General features: G+C 33.5%; 1 protein-coding gene across 1 annotated transcript in view; it reads right to left on the reverse strand.

Moving 5' to 3' along the window:
- The window catches only part of LOC106070729 (receptor-type tyrosine-protein phosphatase T-like), a 53049-nt gene that overhangs the window by 9281 nt on the left and 25324 nt on the right, over positions 1–18444 (reverse strand). The window contains exons 14-30 of the mRNA XM_056028584.1: positions 16543–16651; positions 16041–16153; positions 15445–15581; positions 14430–14517; positions 12387–12463; positions 11595–11631; positions 11255–11352; positions 10305–10424; positions 9720–9865; positions 8991–9126; positions 7969–8112; positions 6362–6497; positions 4296–4360; positions 3773–3910; positions 1135–1257; positions 852–979; positions 126–261 (exon numbers count right to left, since the gene is read on the reverse strand). Coding sequence (XP_055884559.1) covers positions 126–261; positions 852–979; positions 1135–1257; positions 3773–3910; positions 4296–4360; positions 6362–6497; positions 7969–8112; positions 8991–9126; positions 9720–9865; positions 10305–10424; positions 11255–11352; positions 11595–11631; positions 12387–12463; positions 14430–14517; positions 15445–15581; positions 16041–16153; positions 16543–16651 — 1931 coding nt within the window. The remainder of the gene's footprint in view (positions 1–125; positions 262–851; positions 980–1134; positions 1258–3772; positions 3911–4295; positions 4361–6361; positions 6498–7968; positions 8113–8990; positions 9127–9719; positions 9866–10304; positions 10425–11254; positions 11353–11594; positions 11632–12386; positions 12464–14429; positions 14518–15444; positions 15582–16040; positions 16154–16542; positions 16652–18444) is intronic.

The following is an 18444-nucleotide window of genomic DNA, read 5'->3' on the forward strand; positions in this document are numbered from 1 at the left end:
CGTACAAGCTTACATATATGCATTCTCCATACAATGTACTTTATATATATACGATGACAGAAGAGAAACTAGCGCAAAATATTTCTTTAAAAAATATGTATTTCTTTACTTTGGTTTTCACTCACCATATTGTCAATGACTTTGGGTCGAATCGCTTTTACAGACCCAACCACCAAAGGTACTGAGACAAGTTTCTCCTGATCAAGTCTGTCTAGTAGAGTGACGAGCGTACAGGCTAGACCACTAAACGTAGATCCGTTTCTAAAGATGAAAATGAATGTAATAAATAAGAAAGTGTGCTTGTAAGCTGTTCTTTACTACTTAAAGTCTGATTTTTTTTATATGCGGAACTTCAATAACACTCCATAACATTGAAAAGTCTGTTTTTAAGTTTGACACAAAAAATCGACTCTTAATACAAAAAGCTTGGCGTTGTATGTGTGTGTGTGTGTGTGTGTGTAAAATAAGTAAAACAAACATATTTGAGATTTTATTAACTTAAAAAAAATATTTCATTAAAATAATTATATTGAATGCAGCAATGTATATATATATTTATATATACTATAGTTCACAAGAAATAATGGATAGATAGACACACTAGATATATTTGAAAACAAATGATTAATGAAAAGGTCCAAGAGATAACTTTTACAGACAATGGTTTTGTCTGCGTTGTTTGTGGCATAATATGTAGGTCGCAGCTGGGTCTTTTCAAGCGCAATGAGATATACTTATCCTCTTTTTTTAAGTAACGTCTGTAATGTATTGGATGAGATACGAAAGACTTCTTTAATTTTCAAACACAAGATTTCATTGTACTAAACACATGTTCAGTATGGAGTTCTTACTTGCACACAAACATTGTCCGTCCCTGGACATCATACGATCTGATCTGATTTATCAATGTCAACAGTTTTCTGGGATCAAGATCTTTGAGATCAGTTTTGATGTGAGTCACTTTGTGATGACCAGATTTCTGAAATAAAAATAGAAAAACGTAATCCAAATCTAGGGTTGTCATTCATTCTGACATAAAAAAAGAAAGTGGTCATAGTACAATAATGTCATATCTTAAATGTATACATCTTAAATTAAACATAAATTATATAAAATAAAAAACCCAAAATTTACCCAGGTAACGTTGAGTTTTCTTTCTTCCCCCATTTTCAACGTTTTGAAAGACAAAGATTGGACTTTGACAGGTGAACACAGAAAGTACTGCTCCACTCCATCGGGTAGATATTGAGCAACGGACTGTAAAAAAACATGTGACCATGTCTAAGACATTACATTTTAAGTATCTAGTTAAGCTGTTTAAAATTACATATATAGATTTATGTCTGCACATTTAGTCAGCAGGGCAGTCTTCAAATAAAATTGGTCTAAGTAGAATAAATGTGGATTCTAAATGACCATTCGAGATCTTGACCATCAATTTAATACAGATAACCTGAACAGCACCTATATGACAGGTTTAGGGGTAACGACAGGTTTATTATAGAAAAAAAAATATTTTAAGAAATGGTCGAGTTTCTAGAAAGTTTTTATTTGTAAATACTCTATTAGAAAGAAGAAACATCAGTTTTGTTAAATTAGTAGGCCTACAGTTGTCAGCGGTAATGTATTATTGTCGGTTATTTGTGCCAGTATTTATACAGTTTAAATAGTAATGATCACTTTGATTTTCAATTGATTCAGAAATCGGATGGATATTCAAATTATTTAGACTGAGTTTCGAATAAAAAGGTAAAATTTTCAGGGCTTCCGATCTAAAAAAAAGGGGGGGGGGGGATTTGATGTAAATCTCTTGTTTTTGCATGGCCTTCGGTTCGAGGTCATTTGGCCAACCTCCTTTACTTCCTCTAGGTATGTTAGATACCATTAGAGCTAGGTGGACTCTTTTAGCGTCCTAAAATTTACCTTACCTTTACCTATCCATTCGTCTGTTGACCGTTGAGGCACCAAGCAAGACTCGTCGACCGTCTTTCTCCATTCCTCCCTGTCTTTCGCTTTGTTTAGAACCTCTTTCAATGTTGTCCTCCCATCGCTTTTTCTGTCTGCCTCTTCTTCTTTTTCCTGGTTCTGTTCCATGAAGGAAGGTCTTTGCGAGCCCCGAAGATCTTGTAATATGGCCATAGATTTTGAGCTTGCGTTTTTTTTCACTATAGTTAGCAGGTCATCATGGGGTCCGATCGCTGCATTAACCGTGTCTTATATCTCTTGGTTTGTGTTGCGGTCTTTTTCAAAGATCTAAAATTACAGACATTCCAATTCCCATTCTTAATCGGGATTCGGGCTCGATAAACCTCGGTTCGTGAGCCAATCGCTTTACACTCTGCCACCTAGCCCCCACAGAGTTATTTATGTAAATCTAAAATCTCGTGTCTTTAACTTTAAAAAAAAAACACAAACACTTTTATACAGTCTTATAATAATGCTACACTCTTTGTGTGTTATTTTTCAATTCAGGAAAGCCCGAAATCTAATATTAATTTTTTTGAGGCTCATTTTTATATGTTGATCAGTAGGTGAACATTGACACTGACCATCGGGATGACATAGCCTTAGACCGTACTAGTTGGAGAGAGACAGTGACCAAGAAAGCTATAGAAAGCGAGAAAACATGGGCCTTGATTCTTGAAGAAAAGTGTGCCACACAGAAAATGGCCAGCTACTCTACCACCAAAGCGAAAGCCACCATTACTTGCAGCATATATGGACGGGAGTGTCTCTCCAAAATAGGGCTCCACAACCATATGAAAAAGTTTCGAGATGAACCATAGTCAATGTACAACTGAAGGAGGCTAATATATATATATATATATAGTGAGAGAGAGAGAGAGAGAGAGAGAGAGATCACTAGGTACTCAGAGGTGCGGTGGCTGATTGGTAAAGCGTTTGGCATTCAAAACGGAGGACTGGGTTTAAATCCTGCGATGACTGGGCATTTTAATTTCGGGTTGTTTAGGGCGTCTTTGAGTCCACCCAGCTGTAATGGGTACTTCACATTAGTTGGGGAAAAGTAAAGGCAATTATTCGTTGTGCTGGCCACATGACACCCTCTTTAACCTTGGGCCCCTAAATCAGATGACCTTAACATCATCTGTCCTATATATCGCAAGGTCTGAAATGGGAACATTTTTTTTTTAGGTACACGCACCATAATTAAATACTTTTTTTTTTAAAGATTTAAACATAAGAACATATCCAATAGTTCGAACAGTAGAATAAAGTATTCCATAAGTGAAAAAAGTAATCCTGTTACTCAAAAGGGAGGAAGCTTGAACATTCCGAAACTTTTAGCAAACGATCCGTTTACTCCTTGTATATGTATTGATAGCATGTTAGCTTTCAAGAAATCGTGTATATACTTGAAGTATATTATTCAAGCAACAACTGTATCTTTTACAGGGCCGGCCTTACATATTTAGAGGCCCTAGGCGAAATAATTTTAGATGCTACAACTGAAATAGGAAAAATTTAAACTAAAACAGCGAAAAAGATAAATAAAAATGACGTAATTTATTTCAAGCCTAGTGACTCCAACAATAACACTGGGCACAACTTTCGTTATTTCTTCTCTAAAAAATTGTTTTGAGCCCCTTGCGAGGCCCCCACCAATGTCAGGCCATTGGCGGCTGCATAGTTTGTCTATCCCTAAGGCCGGCCCTTCTTATACAAAAGTAGATTATTATGGTAAATTTACATCTAATGATATTGGAGGAGACAAGGAATCTAGTACAATATCCCAAGAGTCTGGTTGACCTACTTTATCATTCCCGGAAGTATCAAGTTCAAAAGTCACGATAAGTGATATCTTCTTCTCTACCACACATTTCCAGAAGTCTACAACAGTGTTTGGTAACGGAAGCTGTGTTAGGATGTTGTGATCTCTGGAGGTGTAGCTCTGAAACATTATTATGTAATTATGGTATAGGATATGTGGTAAACTTTTTTGTATTAATAAATACTTAGGAAATAAATGTTTAAAATATGTTGAATAACATTTTAATAATTAAAGTTTTGTTGAATTTCATAAAAGATGTACTAAAACAAGATATATTAAACATTTGTAAAGTGATGATATAACAGAAAACATGCAGTAAAATGAATGCCTTTCTAAACAAGTCTTCTGAGCTGGAGGGAATCTTTTGTCAGTCTTTGTGGCTGATAAAGAGTACCTAATTAATCATTGAAATTATAACTTAGCTGTACATTTGGAAGGCCAAATTGTAAATGTGTATTTTAAGAATGATAATCAAGTTTAGCGAAAGAACAATTAAAATATGAACCTGAATGTACACAGCATGAATGTAGTCGTTGTTTATGTCGCTAAGATGTACTCTGTAGCAGTCCTCTGAATTAAATAAAAAGGCAATATTACTTTGATATCCTGAGGACTGACCTGAACTTTAAATTATTGTTAATTATACAAATATATGAAAAAATATATCAATAAATTTATAGCTGCTATGGAGTGTATGTTTGTGTTTCAATTTAGTCAAGGTGGGCAGATGGTTTGGTTGTGTAGGCTAAAGATTATGATGAAACTATCATGTGGTGTGTCGTAGTTCATTTAATTTGTTAATTACTATGATTTGTCAAAAGTAGACAACAAACGAGATACTATAGACAGAAGGACAGGTAGTTTTTTTTTTAATTGATTCAAATTTTGTTTAAAATTATCGAAAATCATTTTTATCCTTTTTAGCTCGTATTGAAATGCATTATACACTATACATTACGCATTATACTAATACAATATACATGATGCATTATACAATACAATTATATTGAAGTTGAAACCTGTGTATTTTTCCAAATGAAATTTATATTCAGTTTCATTTTGTTTGGAAAAAAATGTGTTCAAGCTCATCCCATTAATGTTAGCGAAAAGGCCTTGGCTATGTTTTATCACGCTCACATCTGCAATATTTTCAGTTTCAATATCACTGCCTGGTATGGCAATCTGAGCATTAAAAATAGGAATAAACTTAATAGAATCCTCAATGCTGCTGGCAAAATCATTGGCAAAAAACAAACCCCATTTGGGCAGTTGTTTGAGACAAACATCTATAAAAAAAAGCTAACAAGATCCTCGAAATAAAGAATCACCCTTTGTGTCAGGATTTTGTGATTTTACCATCACAAAAGAGATACAAGACACCGATAGCAAAGACAAATAGACACAAACACTCTTTTGTTCCCCTGGCAATCAAATCATTAAATAAGAACAATCTGATATAAACTTTGTCACATGTAAATTATGAGTGAGTCTGGTGTGAATGTACACTTTGGTTTCTTATAGTTATAATGTTTTTTGTTTGGTAATGCACAAATTGTAAGACAAATTTCCTTACGGATAATAAAGATTATTATTATTATTATTATTATTATTAATACACAGACATCGGTCTAGTTATGCAAGCTGTTTGGAGCTACAAACCAACGACCGCCGATCAACAATAGTGTAGCTCGGTGTATGGCAAACTTAGTTATGGTTTATGTTTAATGTAATGAAAGTGTTCCATCTGCAATAATAGATTTGTATTCAATCCAGTGATTGCTTATATGAGTGATATAGACTGTGAATTCTATCCTAAATGTAAGTGAATGTTTTAGAATACATTGAATAACTTTAAAAGAGAGCACTAAACAAGAAAAAAGAAAAACAAAAAATAATTTCAAAAAGCTTATACGAAGAGTAATTGTATCTATAAATTTGGATGAGTAATGTCATTAAATTTGTAGTAGATCTAGATCGACATCAGTAAATCTGTGTGATTAGAAATATTTTACCAATTATATTTGTTTAGCGCTATTTCATGCTTTTAGCTTTCTCAATACGCTATGATCCTATCACTTGTCTGGACCAGTTGGAAAATTAAAAAAAAAAGGGGGGGGGGGGAAGGGTTATCTGGAAAAATTTTGCTGTAATCGCTTTTTAAAATCATTTATAAAAAGGAAAATAACTTGTATTCGAATTAATAGTTCTTTTTTTAAGCCGACAGACTAACCGCTCTTCTAGGGAAATGCATATGAAAATAGAAGTTTTATATTGTTTATTTAAAGCTTACTTTAACGCGGTGACCTATATAAATGGGACTAATTCAACATATAACATTACTTAAGCCAAGTATAATTTCCTCCTTTTTTCGAAGCACCAAACAAAGTAATTAATTACCAATAGTTGATTAACTAGTACGTTGGTGTTTTTTATTCTTGTATTGTCAGGTAAAAGAAATAATTGTGTGCAAAACTTCAGCTTGAGCCGAGATAGGATGTCGGAGAAATAACATGTACAAACATTTTACCAGAAAGACAAAGTGAGTTGAAATAAGCTTTGTAAAAATCTAACTTGGAGCTAGTTCAGGAAATCTATCTTTCTTTTGTTCCGTTGCACATTTCACGTTCTGGTAGAGTTGATCTGCTTCTGTCATGTTTTCATTCCCACTTTCAGACTCGTCTGGGCAGTGACACATTTCACAGAGTGACTGAAATATACAAAAGTTACTCGTCTCAATGCAAAATGCCTCTAAACACTATGATTAAGGAACGGTTATTATAAAACATAATAATAGCTTAGTTAATGTGAAGAACTCCACTTTCAAAATTATATCAATCTGCAGATATGGCTTTTATATAGCGCTACTTTCATGCTTTCAGCATGCCCAGAGCACTTTGGTTCATCTGTTTTGTGGACCAGTGGGGGGAGGGGAGGATATAAGAAGGTTTTCCGTGCTGCTTTTAGTCGCTCAGTAAACATAACTCGAATTGGATGTCGAAACTCGATCCCCCTCTATAGGTAGCAAGATAAGCCAAGTTCAAGTTTACTGAGCCTCTCGACCACCCTTCCCACCATCATTAGTGTACATATAGGAATGTGTATTTGATATCTAAGAAAATAATTAAATGACTACCTAGATGTTTGTTTGTTTTTAAATTGATTTATGTTTTTTGATGTGTACAATTTTTTTTTAAGTATCAACTTAATCGGAGAAAGTGTGTGGTAGAAATAGCGTTAACAGTTATTTAAGTGGACTTAACCATACAGATTTAGCCATACATGTGAATACAGCAGGATTATTTCCCTTAATAGAATCAAGCAAAATATTTCATTGTCATTTATTAATTGGCTAATTGTTGTTGTTGTTGTTGTTTTTATAATGATGTATATCTTGTCAATGTTAATGAATAATTGTGCAAAGTTTCAACTTGATTCGAGAATGGGTCTGGAAGAAATAACGTGTACACGTTTTTTATCAGACAGACAGATACACCGACGGACAGACAGACAGAGTGAGTTGATATAAGCTTTGTAATGATACAGACAAATCTTAATGCGATTGTAACAGATGTAATCCGTTCCGATTTACTGTGGTGAAAAACTGCAGGATAGGATCTCATCTTTTGGAGGGGGGGGGGGGCATTGCAGGGTAATGAGATATGCCGGTTGTAACAAATACAAGGGAGCCTCAAGAAAATGGCCTCTAGGTACTGAAATCCTCCTTTGTAAATAATAGGGAGTACTTAAAATAACAGTTATTGCTTTTTCTTTTATATTCAAAAAATGACAAGAATGGAAAGTTATAAGGTATGATATGAATGAGTTGTCATTCTTACACATTAGAACAGACAATAAGAGCTGTGTTAAATATAAAAGAGATAAATATTTCTCTACAGTACTCTACAGCGTATTACAATGTCATCAATAAAAATAGTATCAGTTAATATTCACAGTCTTAACTACCTGCATTGCATATTTATCTAAGAATCCAATAAACTATTCCAAAAAAAGAATAAATTACATAAATTAAAAAAATGGAATTCTTAAAAAAAGTAATTTTTGTATTACCATTTGCGTACTGTGCATGTCTTTAGATGTTTATTTTTAATCTTATCATAATGTAAGCAACAGAAACTTAGATTTAGTGAGCAACCGAAGGAATAGGACGCTATACTTACACTAAATTCTTCTTCCATTTTACTCATAGAATTTATTCGCTTGTTGAGGTCCACTACTCTTTCGGAGATATTGCTCTGTGTTATAAATGTCCCCATACACAGCAGTGCCACTCTGGCAAATTTATGCAAAAACACATACTGCTCCTAAATAAGACGAATAGTAGGGGCACGTCATTAATTTTTACAGCAGTGATAATTAGCGTGTCAGAGTGCTTAGGATTAAATCTTAAGACTATACAGACGATATTAATCAAGATACACTCGTTAATAATACTAAGGCTCGTCTTCGAGTCTGAAGATTAATGAGGAATGAAGTATTTCCCGTGGCCCAGCTGTGACCTACATATTTTGCAACATCCATGGCAAGCATAACCATTATCCGCCGGTTGGTCGAATAAGATTTTTTTCCCCGTCTACGTCTGTCCTCGGCAGGGGATTTCCGTTTGGTCTCAAATACACAACTTACCAACCTCTAAAAAAAAAATACGTTTGTATATTGAACGACTTAAAAAGCTTACTAAAACAACATTCTTACATAATTGCGATATCAGCCACAAGGGTTAGTGTCAAATAACCTCACATACATCTTAAAGGCCCAAAACATTATTAAGAAGATTCTCGTTGCCTGTTGAGAGCGGTACTTATTTAGTTCTACCACACCACCATTTGAACATACACCAGCGGAATTTGTTAACGAAATTAAAATAAATTTAAAGCATTAAGCTATAAAATATTCATAATTGTTATAATAATTATGACTTGTGTAGCACAATTAAGAAACATCATACAGGTTCAAAGACGCTTTCCTCCCAGATGTATACAAAAAAAAAAACAATCTAGTAACAAGTTTTGTAGTATTTTCATAACTGTTTGACATGGCACATCTCCAAACGTGGTGTCATAATATACTGCCGTAAAATTTCAAAATTATTTTAATATCTGCATTTAAGAATAATAAGGAAGAAAATGTACAATTCATCATTTTTTTTATGTGATATTAAGATTAAGATAAATGTACTGACGACAGTTTGTATCATACAGATCCTATCTTGTCTTAGCTTGCTGAGTGTATTGAAGAAATCAACTTTTCCCGTCTCTTTGGCCTGGTCCATGATGTTACATAGGGCAATGAATGTTCCAGTTCTGCCCACACCAGCGCTAGAGAAAGAATAATTTTAAAAACAAATTACTTAGTATATCCTTATAAAAAATATTTACTAACAAATGAAAAGGCATTCGTGTTCGTGAAAGAGATAGAGACAGAGAAATAAAGAGTGAGAAAGAGAGAGAGAGAGAGCAAAAGAGAAATAGAAAGGGAAAGGTGAGCCAAAGAGGGAGTGAAAAAGAGATTGTGCGTGGAATTATTAAAGCGAGAAAAAAAAATAGACCCAAGCTGTTGAGAGACAGAGAGAATATGGAAAATTGAAATAGAGGGTGAAGTGAAAAAGAGACAGAAAGGGATAGAGAGAGAGAGACTAACCAAGACAGACAAAAAGAACAGAAGAAAATTTACTATTGAATATACAATTTTTTTTTGAAAATATTTATTTAGTTGTTTTATTGAAACGAAAGTATAAAGAATTAAAAATAGTAATACTATAATTTTAAATTGCAATATTGTTTTCAATGTTAACTTTAAATTTAAAGCAATGTAATAGTAACATTTTTTTAAAGTTTCACTTCATCGAGATAGCTATTAAATGTCATAATAAAACTTCATTTCAATTATTATCACTGTAAATCAATCTTACCTACAATGCACTACAGTAGGTACCGATGAAGGAGACAGATATACTTTATGATAGAACTCCACCAAACTCCAAGGGGTTATCGGTACGTTTTTATCTGGCCAGGAAGTGAAGTGGTATTGTGTCAACACATGAGCCGTTTCATCACCCTGAGAATATTCAACCACAATGGACCTCATTCACCAATCGTAAACAAACAACATTTAATCACGTGATCTTATTGATAAAACAAACGGAAAAAACTGTCACGTGACAACCATCATGAATTAAACATTAGATCGTAAATTATATAGAAGAGATAGAGCACCACGTGGCTAAATGTTGTTTGTTTACGATTGGTGAATGAGGTCCATTACTAATGTCATTAATATGATATTCCAGTGATTGATTACAAACATCTTTTTACTCATTTCTAGAGACCACTAGAACCCGTTTAATCGCAAAGCTACTTTTTCATGTACTGATCATGTCTTTATCAGGAATAAAAAAAAAACTTTATATAATTAAGCAAATGCCTGCACAATGATTACATAATACAAACTAATGAATGTCTTTTATAATGTGGAAGTAATATCGTCATCGACTAACCTTTGTTAATTGCATAGTTCTAATAGTGTAGTCGGCGAAAGTCTGTGTTGATATAACATTGACTTTTATTTGCCCGAACATTGACTTTCCTTTCTCGGGCCAATACCTTTCACATTTCGTCTTCATAAAAACACAATAACACATAATCTTTCAAAATAACAATAAAGACTTTATATTAAAATATAGTTAGGATATTAGAAAAGTATCTATCTTTGGATTAGAATAATATCTATCTTAAGTAAAAACATGAAATTTAGAGACACTTCATGATAGAAGACTAAAAAGTAAATTAGCAACTATACATAAAGCACTGAACCATAGTAAAAAAAAAAGTAAAATTCCAATTTCAGACCTTGGGATTTATAGGGCACAGACTGTAAAGGTTCATGTTTCTGGGGCCTACGGTTAACGAGGGTGTCATGTGGCCAGCACAATGACCAACCGCCTTTACTTTTCCCCAACTAATGTCAGGTAACCATTAGAGTTGAGTGGACTCAGAGCCACCCAAAGATCCCGCAATTAAAAATCCCAGTCTTCACCAGGATTCGAACCAGGGACCCTCGATTCAGAAGCCAAGCGCTTTACATCTCAAAGATAGTCCCCTAAACAATGATTAAAAACAAATACCCTAATAAAATACCCAGAAAGACACACAAATGAATGACATTCCTTGTTCCATACGCTAGAACACATTTTATAAATATTCTTTTATACCTACTGCTATTGGAGCATAAAATAGGTTGACTTAGTCAGACATGAAAGCCAATCACTTGAGACAGTCTAAGTCATTGATTAACATGGATGACTAAATTGAAATAAGGACACGCATAGGATGTAATCATCTTCTTTTGAAAGTAATGTCTGTATTTTATAATATGATAAGATTATATACCTGATTCAGAAACCCTAAAAGATACAGTCAGAATAACTTTAAGTACTGCTGTACCGACCTTTCCATCCTCCACTAAGTTAGTCAACATGACAACTTTCTTGGTTTTCTGTTCCCATAACATTCGCACAAAGTCATTTATCATGGTTTTATTAGGGCCTAGAAGTAATAGACATATACATAAAATACTTTGTTATGTTACAAATAAACATTTTAAAAAATCAGCACAAGATTTTTCTTTTTTTTTTTTTTTCTTTCATCGGGAGAAATTATGAGCTTTTTAAAAATTTTTTTTGAAATTAAAAAAAAAAAGTAAATAGATCTACTAGTTGTATTCACTAATATATGCCTTAATATATTTATATTTCTTATTTTATTTTATTACGGTTCTATTTCGTTACCTTGAGATGCTATAAATCTGTTGTCACCATAAAATCCCTTTAAAGACACACACAAAATATTTTATGTACAAATGAACATACACACGCGAATAAATTTATCTTAAGTATTAAAATATATTTATTTCTATCAATTCCAGCCTTGTCAAGGTAAATGGAGAAAAAATATGTAGGTCAAATATTTTGTTTCTTTAAAAAAAAATATCACTCGCTTGTTAGTAAAAGCAAAATGATTGTTCTCTAAGATGTTTAAAGATTGTCTTTTAATTTTTTAAAAATATTTTGCTTGCTTATATAGGCCTTTTTGAAGAGCGTCTTTATGATGGCATGCTAAATGGTCAAGTTGGAATAGGCTAGGAGAATCTTTCCGTGATGCCTCTTAAAGTAAAAGTTCTTCTTTCAGACCTTGTGCCCTATATGGCAGATGATGTAAAGGTCATCTATTTCTGTGTCTCAGGGTTAACGAGGGTGTCTTGTGGCCAGCACAACGATCAACCGCCTTTACTTTTTCTCGACTATTGTCAGGTACCCATTAGAGCTGGGTGATTTCAGAGACGCTCAAAGATCCCGGAATTAAAAAATCCCAGTCTTTTACCAAGATTCAAACCCAGGACCCCCAGTTCAGTAGATAAGCGCTTTCAGCTACAGCGCCTCCTGTGATGTTTTTTGGCTATCGGCAAAAAAAAACAACAACGTTGCTTGGAGACCAAGGGGCATATGCCACTCAGCCAGACATACATAGAATGATCATTATATATAATAAAAAGTATATTATTATGATTGTAATTTTATTACTTTAATGTATGAGGCGTTGATGTAATCTTCTTCATTCTCTTCATCATTTCTAATCAACACCACTCTGGAATGATCATCTGTTGGTTGGAATATTAGAAAGAAATATGCAAATAAAGTGCAAGCTAAAGTAACATTACAAATTTTTAGATTAGAATAGAATTTCGTTCTTAATGTCTGCACTGTGCACATGACACGGGCGTAACGTAACAAGGTAAACGGCGTCAAAATATTGACCATCAGATTTAGGTCTACTTGAGGATGACCTAGTTATAACTCTTTTAATTCGATTCAACATAGTCAACCTACTCATAACAGGAAAAAAAGCTAAATATCTTCCACCACCGATGTCTAAGGGGATCTTTAAAATAAGGTGGCAAGATAGAATAATACCTATAAGGATGTGCTACTAAGAGCAGGGTGCCATGCCAACTGCTGTTTTATCAGCAGCAGACGCTATGTCTGGTTAGGCCACGTTCACAGAATGCCACAATGTCGACTTTAACAAAAAATTCTGTATGGCGATCTAATAGACGGCAAGAGAGCCGATGGTCATCCACTTTTAAGGTATAAGGATGTATGCAAACGCGACATGAAGCTCGTCAAAATCAACACTTACAGCTGGGAAAATGTGGCACTGGCTAGATCGAAGTGGAGAGCGAGCATAAAGAAATGGTCCTGGATTGCAGATGTCATACACAACAGTTAGAGAAAGAAGGGTGAAACTGCAACGGCGCCTGGTGATTTCATATGCCTAAACCGTAACCGCAGCTGTATATCAAGGATCAGCCTCTTTAGTCACACAAGAAGTTGTTAAGGGAAAATATCGTCTCCCGAAAAGTAAAATGCCACAGAATTCTGTTTGGCATCCTCCCAAACCGTGGTCATTAAATCAAGTGCTTTAGCATTTAGGCATCTTAGCACAGAGTAACAATATTTTACCATGATTCAATAAACTGGTAACTATGAATCCAACAAGTTTGTTTATTTACCTGACGGGTACCTGACTTTACTAGGGGAAAACGGAAGGCGGTTGGTCGCTTCTCTGGCTACATGGCACTCTTGGGCCACAGAAACAGATGACCTTTATAACATCTGCCCCATAGAGCTGTGATATTTTACGTATCGTGAGACAATTTTTTCCCTTTGGCCCCATAGATTGCAAGGTCTGAAAGGGGTACTTTATAATAAACTGAACCGATCTCTGGAGAGAACTTGCAGCCCGTATGGCGCGGGATTCCAAAGTAAGTGAATAAACAAAACAAAAGTGGCTTTAATTATTTGTACAAGAAATAAAATGTTATTGTTTGAATGTTCTTCAATGCATATATTTGTTCACCATCCCAGGAAGTAAAGGCGCATACTATAAATCTAATCTTCACTTTAACTAGCTGTAATGGCTACTGTGTTGTGTGTACTGTGGTTATAGTTCTGGTTGTATTTTTTTTCTATACAATAAATTATTGAACAAACGATGGTGAGCCTTAAATGCATAGTATTTAAACAAAGACCAAAATAAATATTTTTATGTAATAATTTATATCTAATTTTACAAAACATTGTATGTGCCTTCATTTCATAGCGTAAACCGTATAGTTTAGTCAAATAAAATATATCATGATCTCAAAAGAAGATCTTTATTTTTTTGTTGTTAATATGCATGTCATACGTATAATTTAAAACACACACAAAAAAAAAAGAAAAGATTTAGAGTATGGTGTAGTGGCCAAGTGCTAAAGTGCTTGGCTTCTGAACTGAACAGTCTCGAGTTCAATCCAAGTTAAAGACAATGATGTAGAGGCTAGCTATTTTGGACGTCCCAGAGTATACCTGGATTAAACTGGTACCTGATAAACGATGGGGAAGTAGAGGCGGTACGTCGTTGTGCTGGCTATATGACACCCTCGTTAAATGTTTATCATAGAAAAAGATTAGCTTCATATCACCAGCAGCCCCCCCCCCCAATCGATCATAAGTTCTTAGAAGGGTACTTATGGGTCAAATGTAAAAAAAAATAAAATATTTATGCAAATGAATAAAACTTACAAGTCACAATATCCTTATATCTATTTTTAAACCTGTTCTCCTCAGACAGTCCAACGTCCCTAGTTACATTCTGGGCTGTTGGTATCAGCTGAAAAAAAATTGTTCTGAATTAAAAAACAATTTATTATAAAAGTTATTCTTTTAAACAACTTTGACATATCAAACGCCTGCTTAATGGTGTTCATTGCCAAAGTAAAGTACAAAACATGTTAGAGACACAAGTAAAATAAGTATACTTTAAAAAAAAAAAACTTCGCTTATATTGAGTATTTTTGTATTTATTATTTCGCATCAATCATGTAATTCATTTTTTTAATAGATAGAAACTAACAGGAATAATTTTGTGCAATGGAACGTACATTTTTATGAATAGTTTTTGTTTAGCGCTTCTTTCATGGTCCAATCTGTTTAGCGAGAAGGTTTCCGTACCTCTTTCTCAAAAGGAAAATATAAAGAGTTGCTTGTCTTAATTCGAACTAGAGTCTCCATGGAAGAAGGCTGACATGTTGGCCACTGAGCTATTCAAGTACTTATACAAATTAAAGTTTGTATAGTTGGATTAAAATTGTTAGCTCTTTACACAAAGCCTATCTCCCTTAGCTTGCTAGATTGCATTACTACATTTTATATTTAAACTGAAAATGATAAATTATTACTAATTGATTATTGATTAGGTTAATTTTTTTAATCATTTTATGTTGTCATGGATAATAACTTTGAATTAATCATCTTCATCAAACTCCATTAGAGCTAGGGCTTTAGAGGCTCAAATCCTCTTTTGCAAAACCCCTGGACAGAAATCCTGATGTTTTGCGTAGTGCATACATGTCAACATACAGGTCGAGAATTTTCTGGTTTGCAGATCCGAAAATAGGAAGTCGGAGAAATAACGTGTACAAAATTGTTTACCAGATATACAGACAGACGGTATGAGTTAATATAAGCGCTGTTATAAAAAAAAAAAACAGAGAAAAAAACCTAACACGCGTTAAAGACAGGTTTCTTATGTCACTACCTTAAACTGTCGAGCGAAGTATTCTCTAGGTTTAGATGGTATAAAAGTTTGTAGATCTTTGACGTTAATTGTCGTAGTAGTCAGTGGAGTAGCTGACTGCGAGGCACATGAATCACTGCTGTCTTCACTGCTTGTATCTGATAGAATAAAATAAATTTTATAAAACGTACAACTAAGCTTTGGAAGCAAGAGAACATTTACTTTATGAAAGAAGAACAGGACGGCGGTAATAAGTTATTAATGTTTGTTCATATTATGTATCTTTGATGTAGATAAGTGTTTTATTTATGTACAAAAAAACTTACGTCGAATAGCTTGACACAATTTTGCATAAAAAAAGGGAAAATATGGAAACACAAAGGAACAATCAAAGAAAAGCGTTAAATAAAACAACAAACTATCTGAAAATATTAATATATATATATGTATCATAGATGTTTAAAGACAATTAATATAAAAATCAAGAGATGGCCACATTAAATCGTTAAGACTACATAAAGTAAATTTTGACCCAATAGTATAAATTCTTTCAATAATTAAATGAAATCTTGCAAAAATTCAAAGCTAGAAGAAGACAATAATTAGTCTATATTAACCAGCTATATCCTTTTCATCGAGATAGTTCTGTTCGGTAGTCAAGAAATCACTCTTCTTTGCTGTCATTCTTTGTACAATGTTAAGTTCCATAACAGCTTTCTGAACTTGTTTTCTGTTATTAAAATGTTGACATATATTAGTATACGCTTAATGTTGTAATCACTTATTAAGACTATTACGTACTCTAATGAGTAAGTTATTCAATACATTTTGCCAAAGTAGAATTTTTGATGTTCCATAATTTACAAGAGATAATCCATAACAAACAACCATCAATATCAACATAACTTATTTTAATGCGTATATATTTATAAATAATGTTTTATGACTAATGTTTTATGACTGATGATGAATAGTAGGCCAATTTATTTAAGCCCATCGCTCTCTATGCTGTTGGTGTGTTCTTCAATAATTATTTAAGCCTAATTTGTTTGTTAGTTCAATTATTATGAAACACGCAATTAAGCGTGAACACGTATTTGGTTTTATAACTATATTTACCTTCTAATAAATCCTATAACTCCCAAACATAGTACTATTAAAAGGAGAGCTATAACAACTCCTATTGTGCTTTCTTTAACACTCGCACTATTGCTGGAATGAGGCAGCGCTGGAATAAGAACGACAGATTAATAGATTAATACATAACATAGTTGCTTATATCAATTAGAAATTTAATGTGACCCGGATAGTTCCATTGAAAACAAATATAAAAGCCCAGCTAGAGTAACGGAATTTCTAATTGCCATAACAATTAAGTCTAGGGCTCTACACAGTCTGAATCAACGAAAGCTCGCCCCCCCCCCCCCACCTGGTTTGTTTAAACAGCTGTTCTGTCTGGGAGAGATCCAAGAAGGTGCAAATTTATCTTAACCTATGGCTCGTATCCTAAGACTCTAAGGATTAAAAGCAATGCAGAAGGTTTGACGGACTAAGTAATCTCTTCCATTGTCTACATATACCCTGTATCTCATCTGCCGTGCAAGTGTTGCCAAAGAAAGAAATCACTTGTGGATCATGACCAGTCTATAAGGACTCTGTTACATCACTGACTGTGCAAGCAACAAAGTTCTTAGGCACCCAACGGAGGTCGTTTTGCTTTTCTATTGAACATATAGTCTAATCTAAATATTTTTTTTTCCCCGGCCGCAAAGTTGAGGCTGACAAACATTGCTCGGAAACAGCTTTACCAAGCAATGTTTTAGGCCAGGTGATAATTTATCAAATTTAGTTCAGGCTACAGCTAGCATCTTTGTCACAAAGAAGTTCCCCTTTCAGAATTTGATCTATTGGGCAGATCATGTTAAGGTCATCTATTTCTGTGGGCTGTGGTCAACGGTTAATAAGGTTGTAATGTGGCATGCACAACGCAAACTGCCTTTCATTCCCCCCCCCCCCCAACTAATGTCAGGTACCCATTAGGAACCGATTAGAGATGTATAGATTCGTATTCGCCAAAAGTCTCCAAATAAAACTACTTTGATAATAAATAAATATTAGATTAGATAGATAGATAGATAGATAGATAGATAGATAGATAGATAGATACATAGATACATAGATAGATAGATAGATAGATAGATAGATAGATAGATAGATAGATAGATAGATAGATAGATAGATAGATACATAGATACATACATAGATACATACATAGATACATACATAGATACATACATAGATACATAGATACATACATAGATACATAGATACATACATAGATAGATAGATAGATAGATAGATAGATAGATAGATAGATAGATACATACATAGATAGATAGATACATAGATAGATAGATAGATATATACATAGATAGATAGATACATAGATAGATAGATAGATAGATACATAGATAGATAGATACATAGATAGATAGATAGATAGATAGATAGATAGATACATAGATAGATAGATAGATAGATAGATAGATAGATAGATAGATAGATACATAGATACATACATAGATACATACATAGATACATAGATACATACATAGATACATAGATACATACATAGATACATAGATACATACATAGATACATAGATACATACATAGATACATAGATACATACATAGATACATAGATACATACATAGATACATAGATACATACATAGATACATAGATACATACATAGATACATAGATAGATAGATAGATACATACATAGATACATAGATACATACATAGATAGATAGATAGATAGATAGATAGATAGATAGATAGATAGATAGATAGATACATAGATACATACATAGATACATACATAGATACATAGATACATACATAGATAGATAGATACATAGATACATACATAGATACATAGATAGATAGATAGATAGATAGATAGATAGATAGATAGATAGATAGATAGATAGATAGATAGATAGATAGATAGATAGAT

This window comes from Biomphalaria glabrata, chromosome 5 (genome assembly GCF_947242115.1).
Source record: "Biomphalaria glabrata chromosome 5, xgBioGlab47.1, whole genome shotgun sequence".
NCBI lineage: Eukaryota > Metazoa > Mollusca > Gastropoda > Planorbidae > Biomphalaria > Biomphalaria glabrata.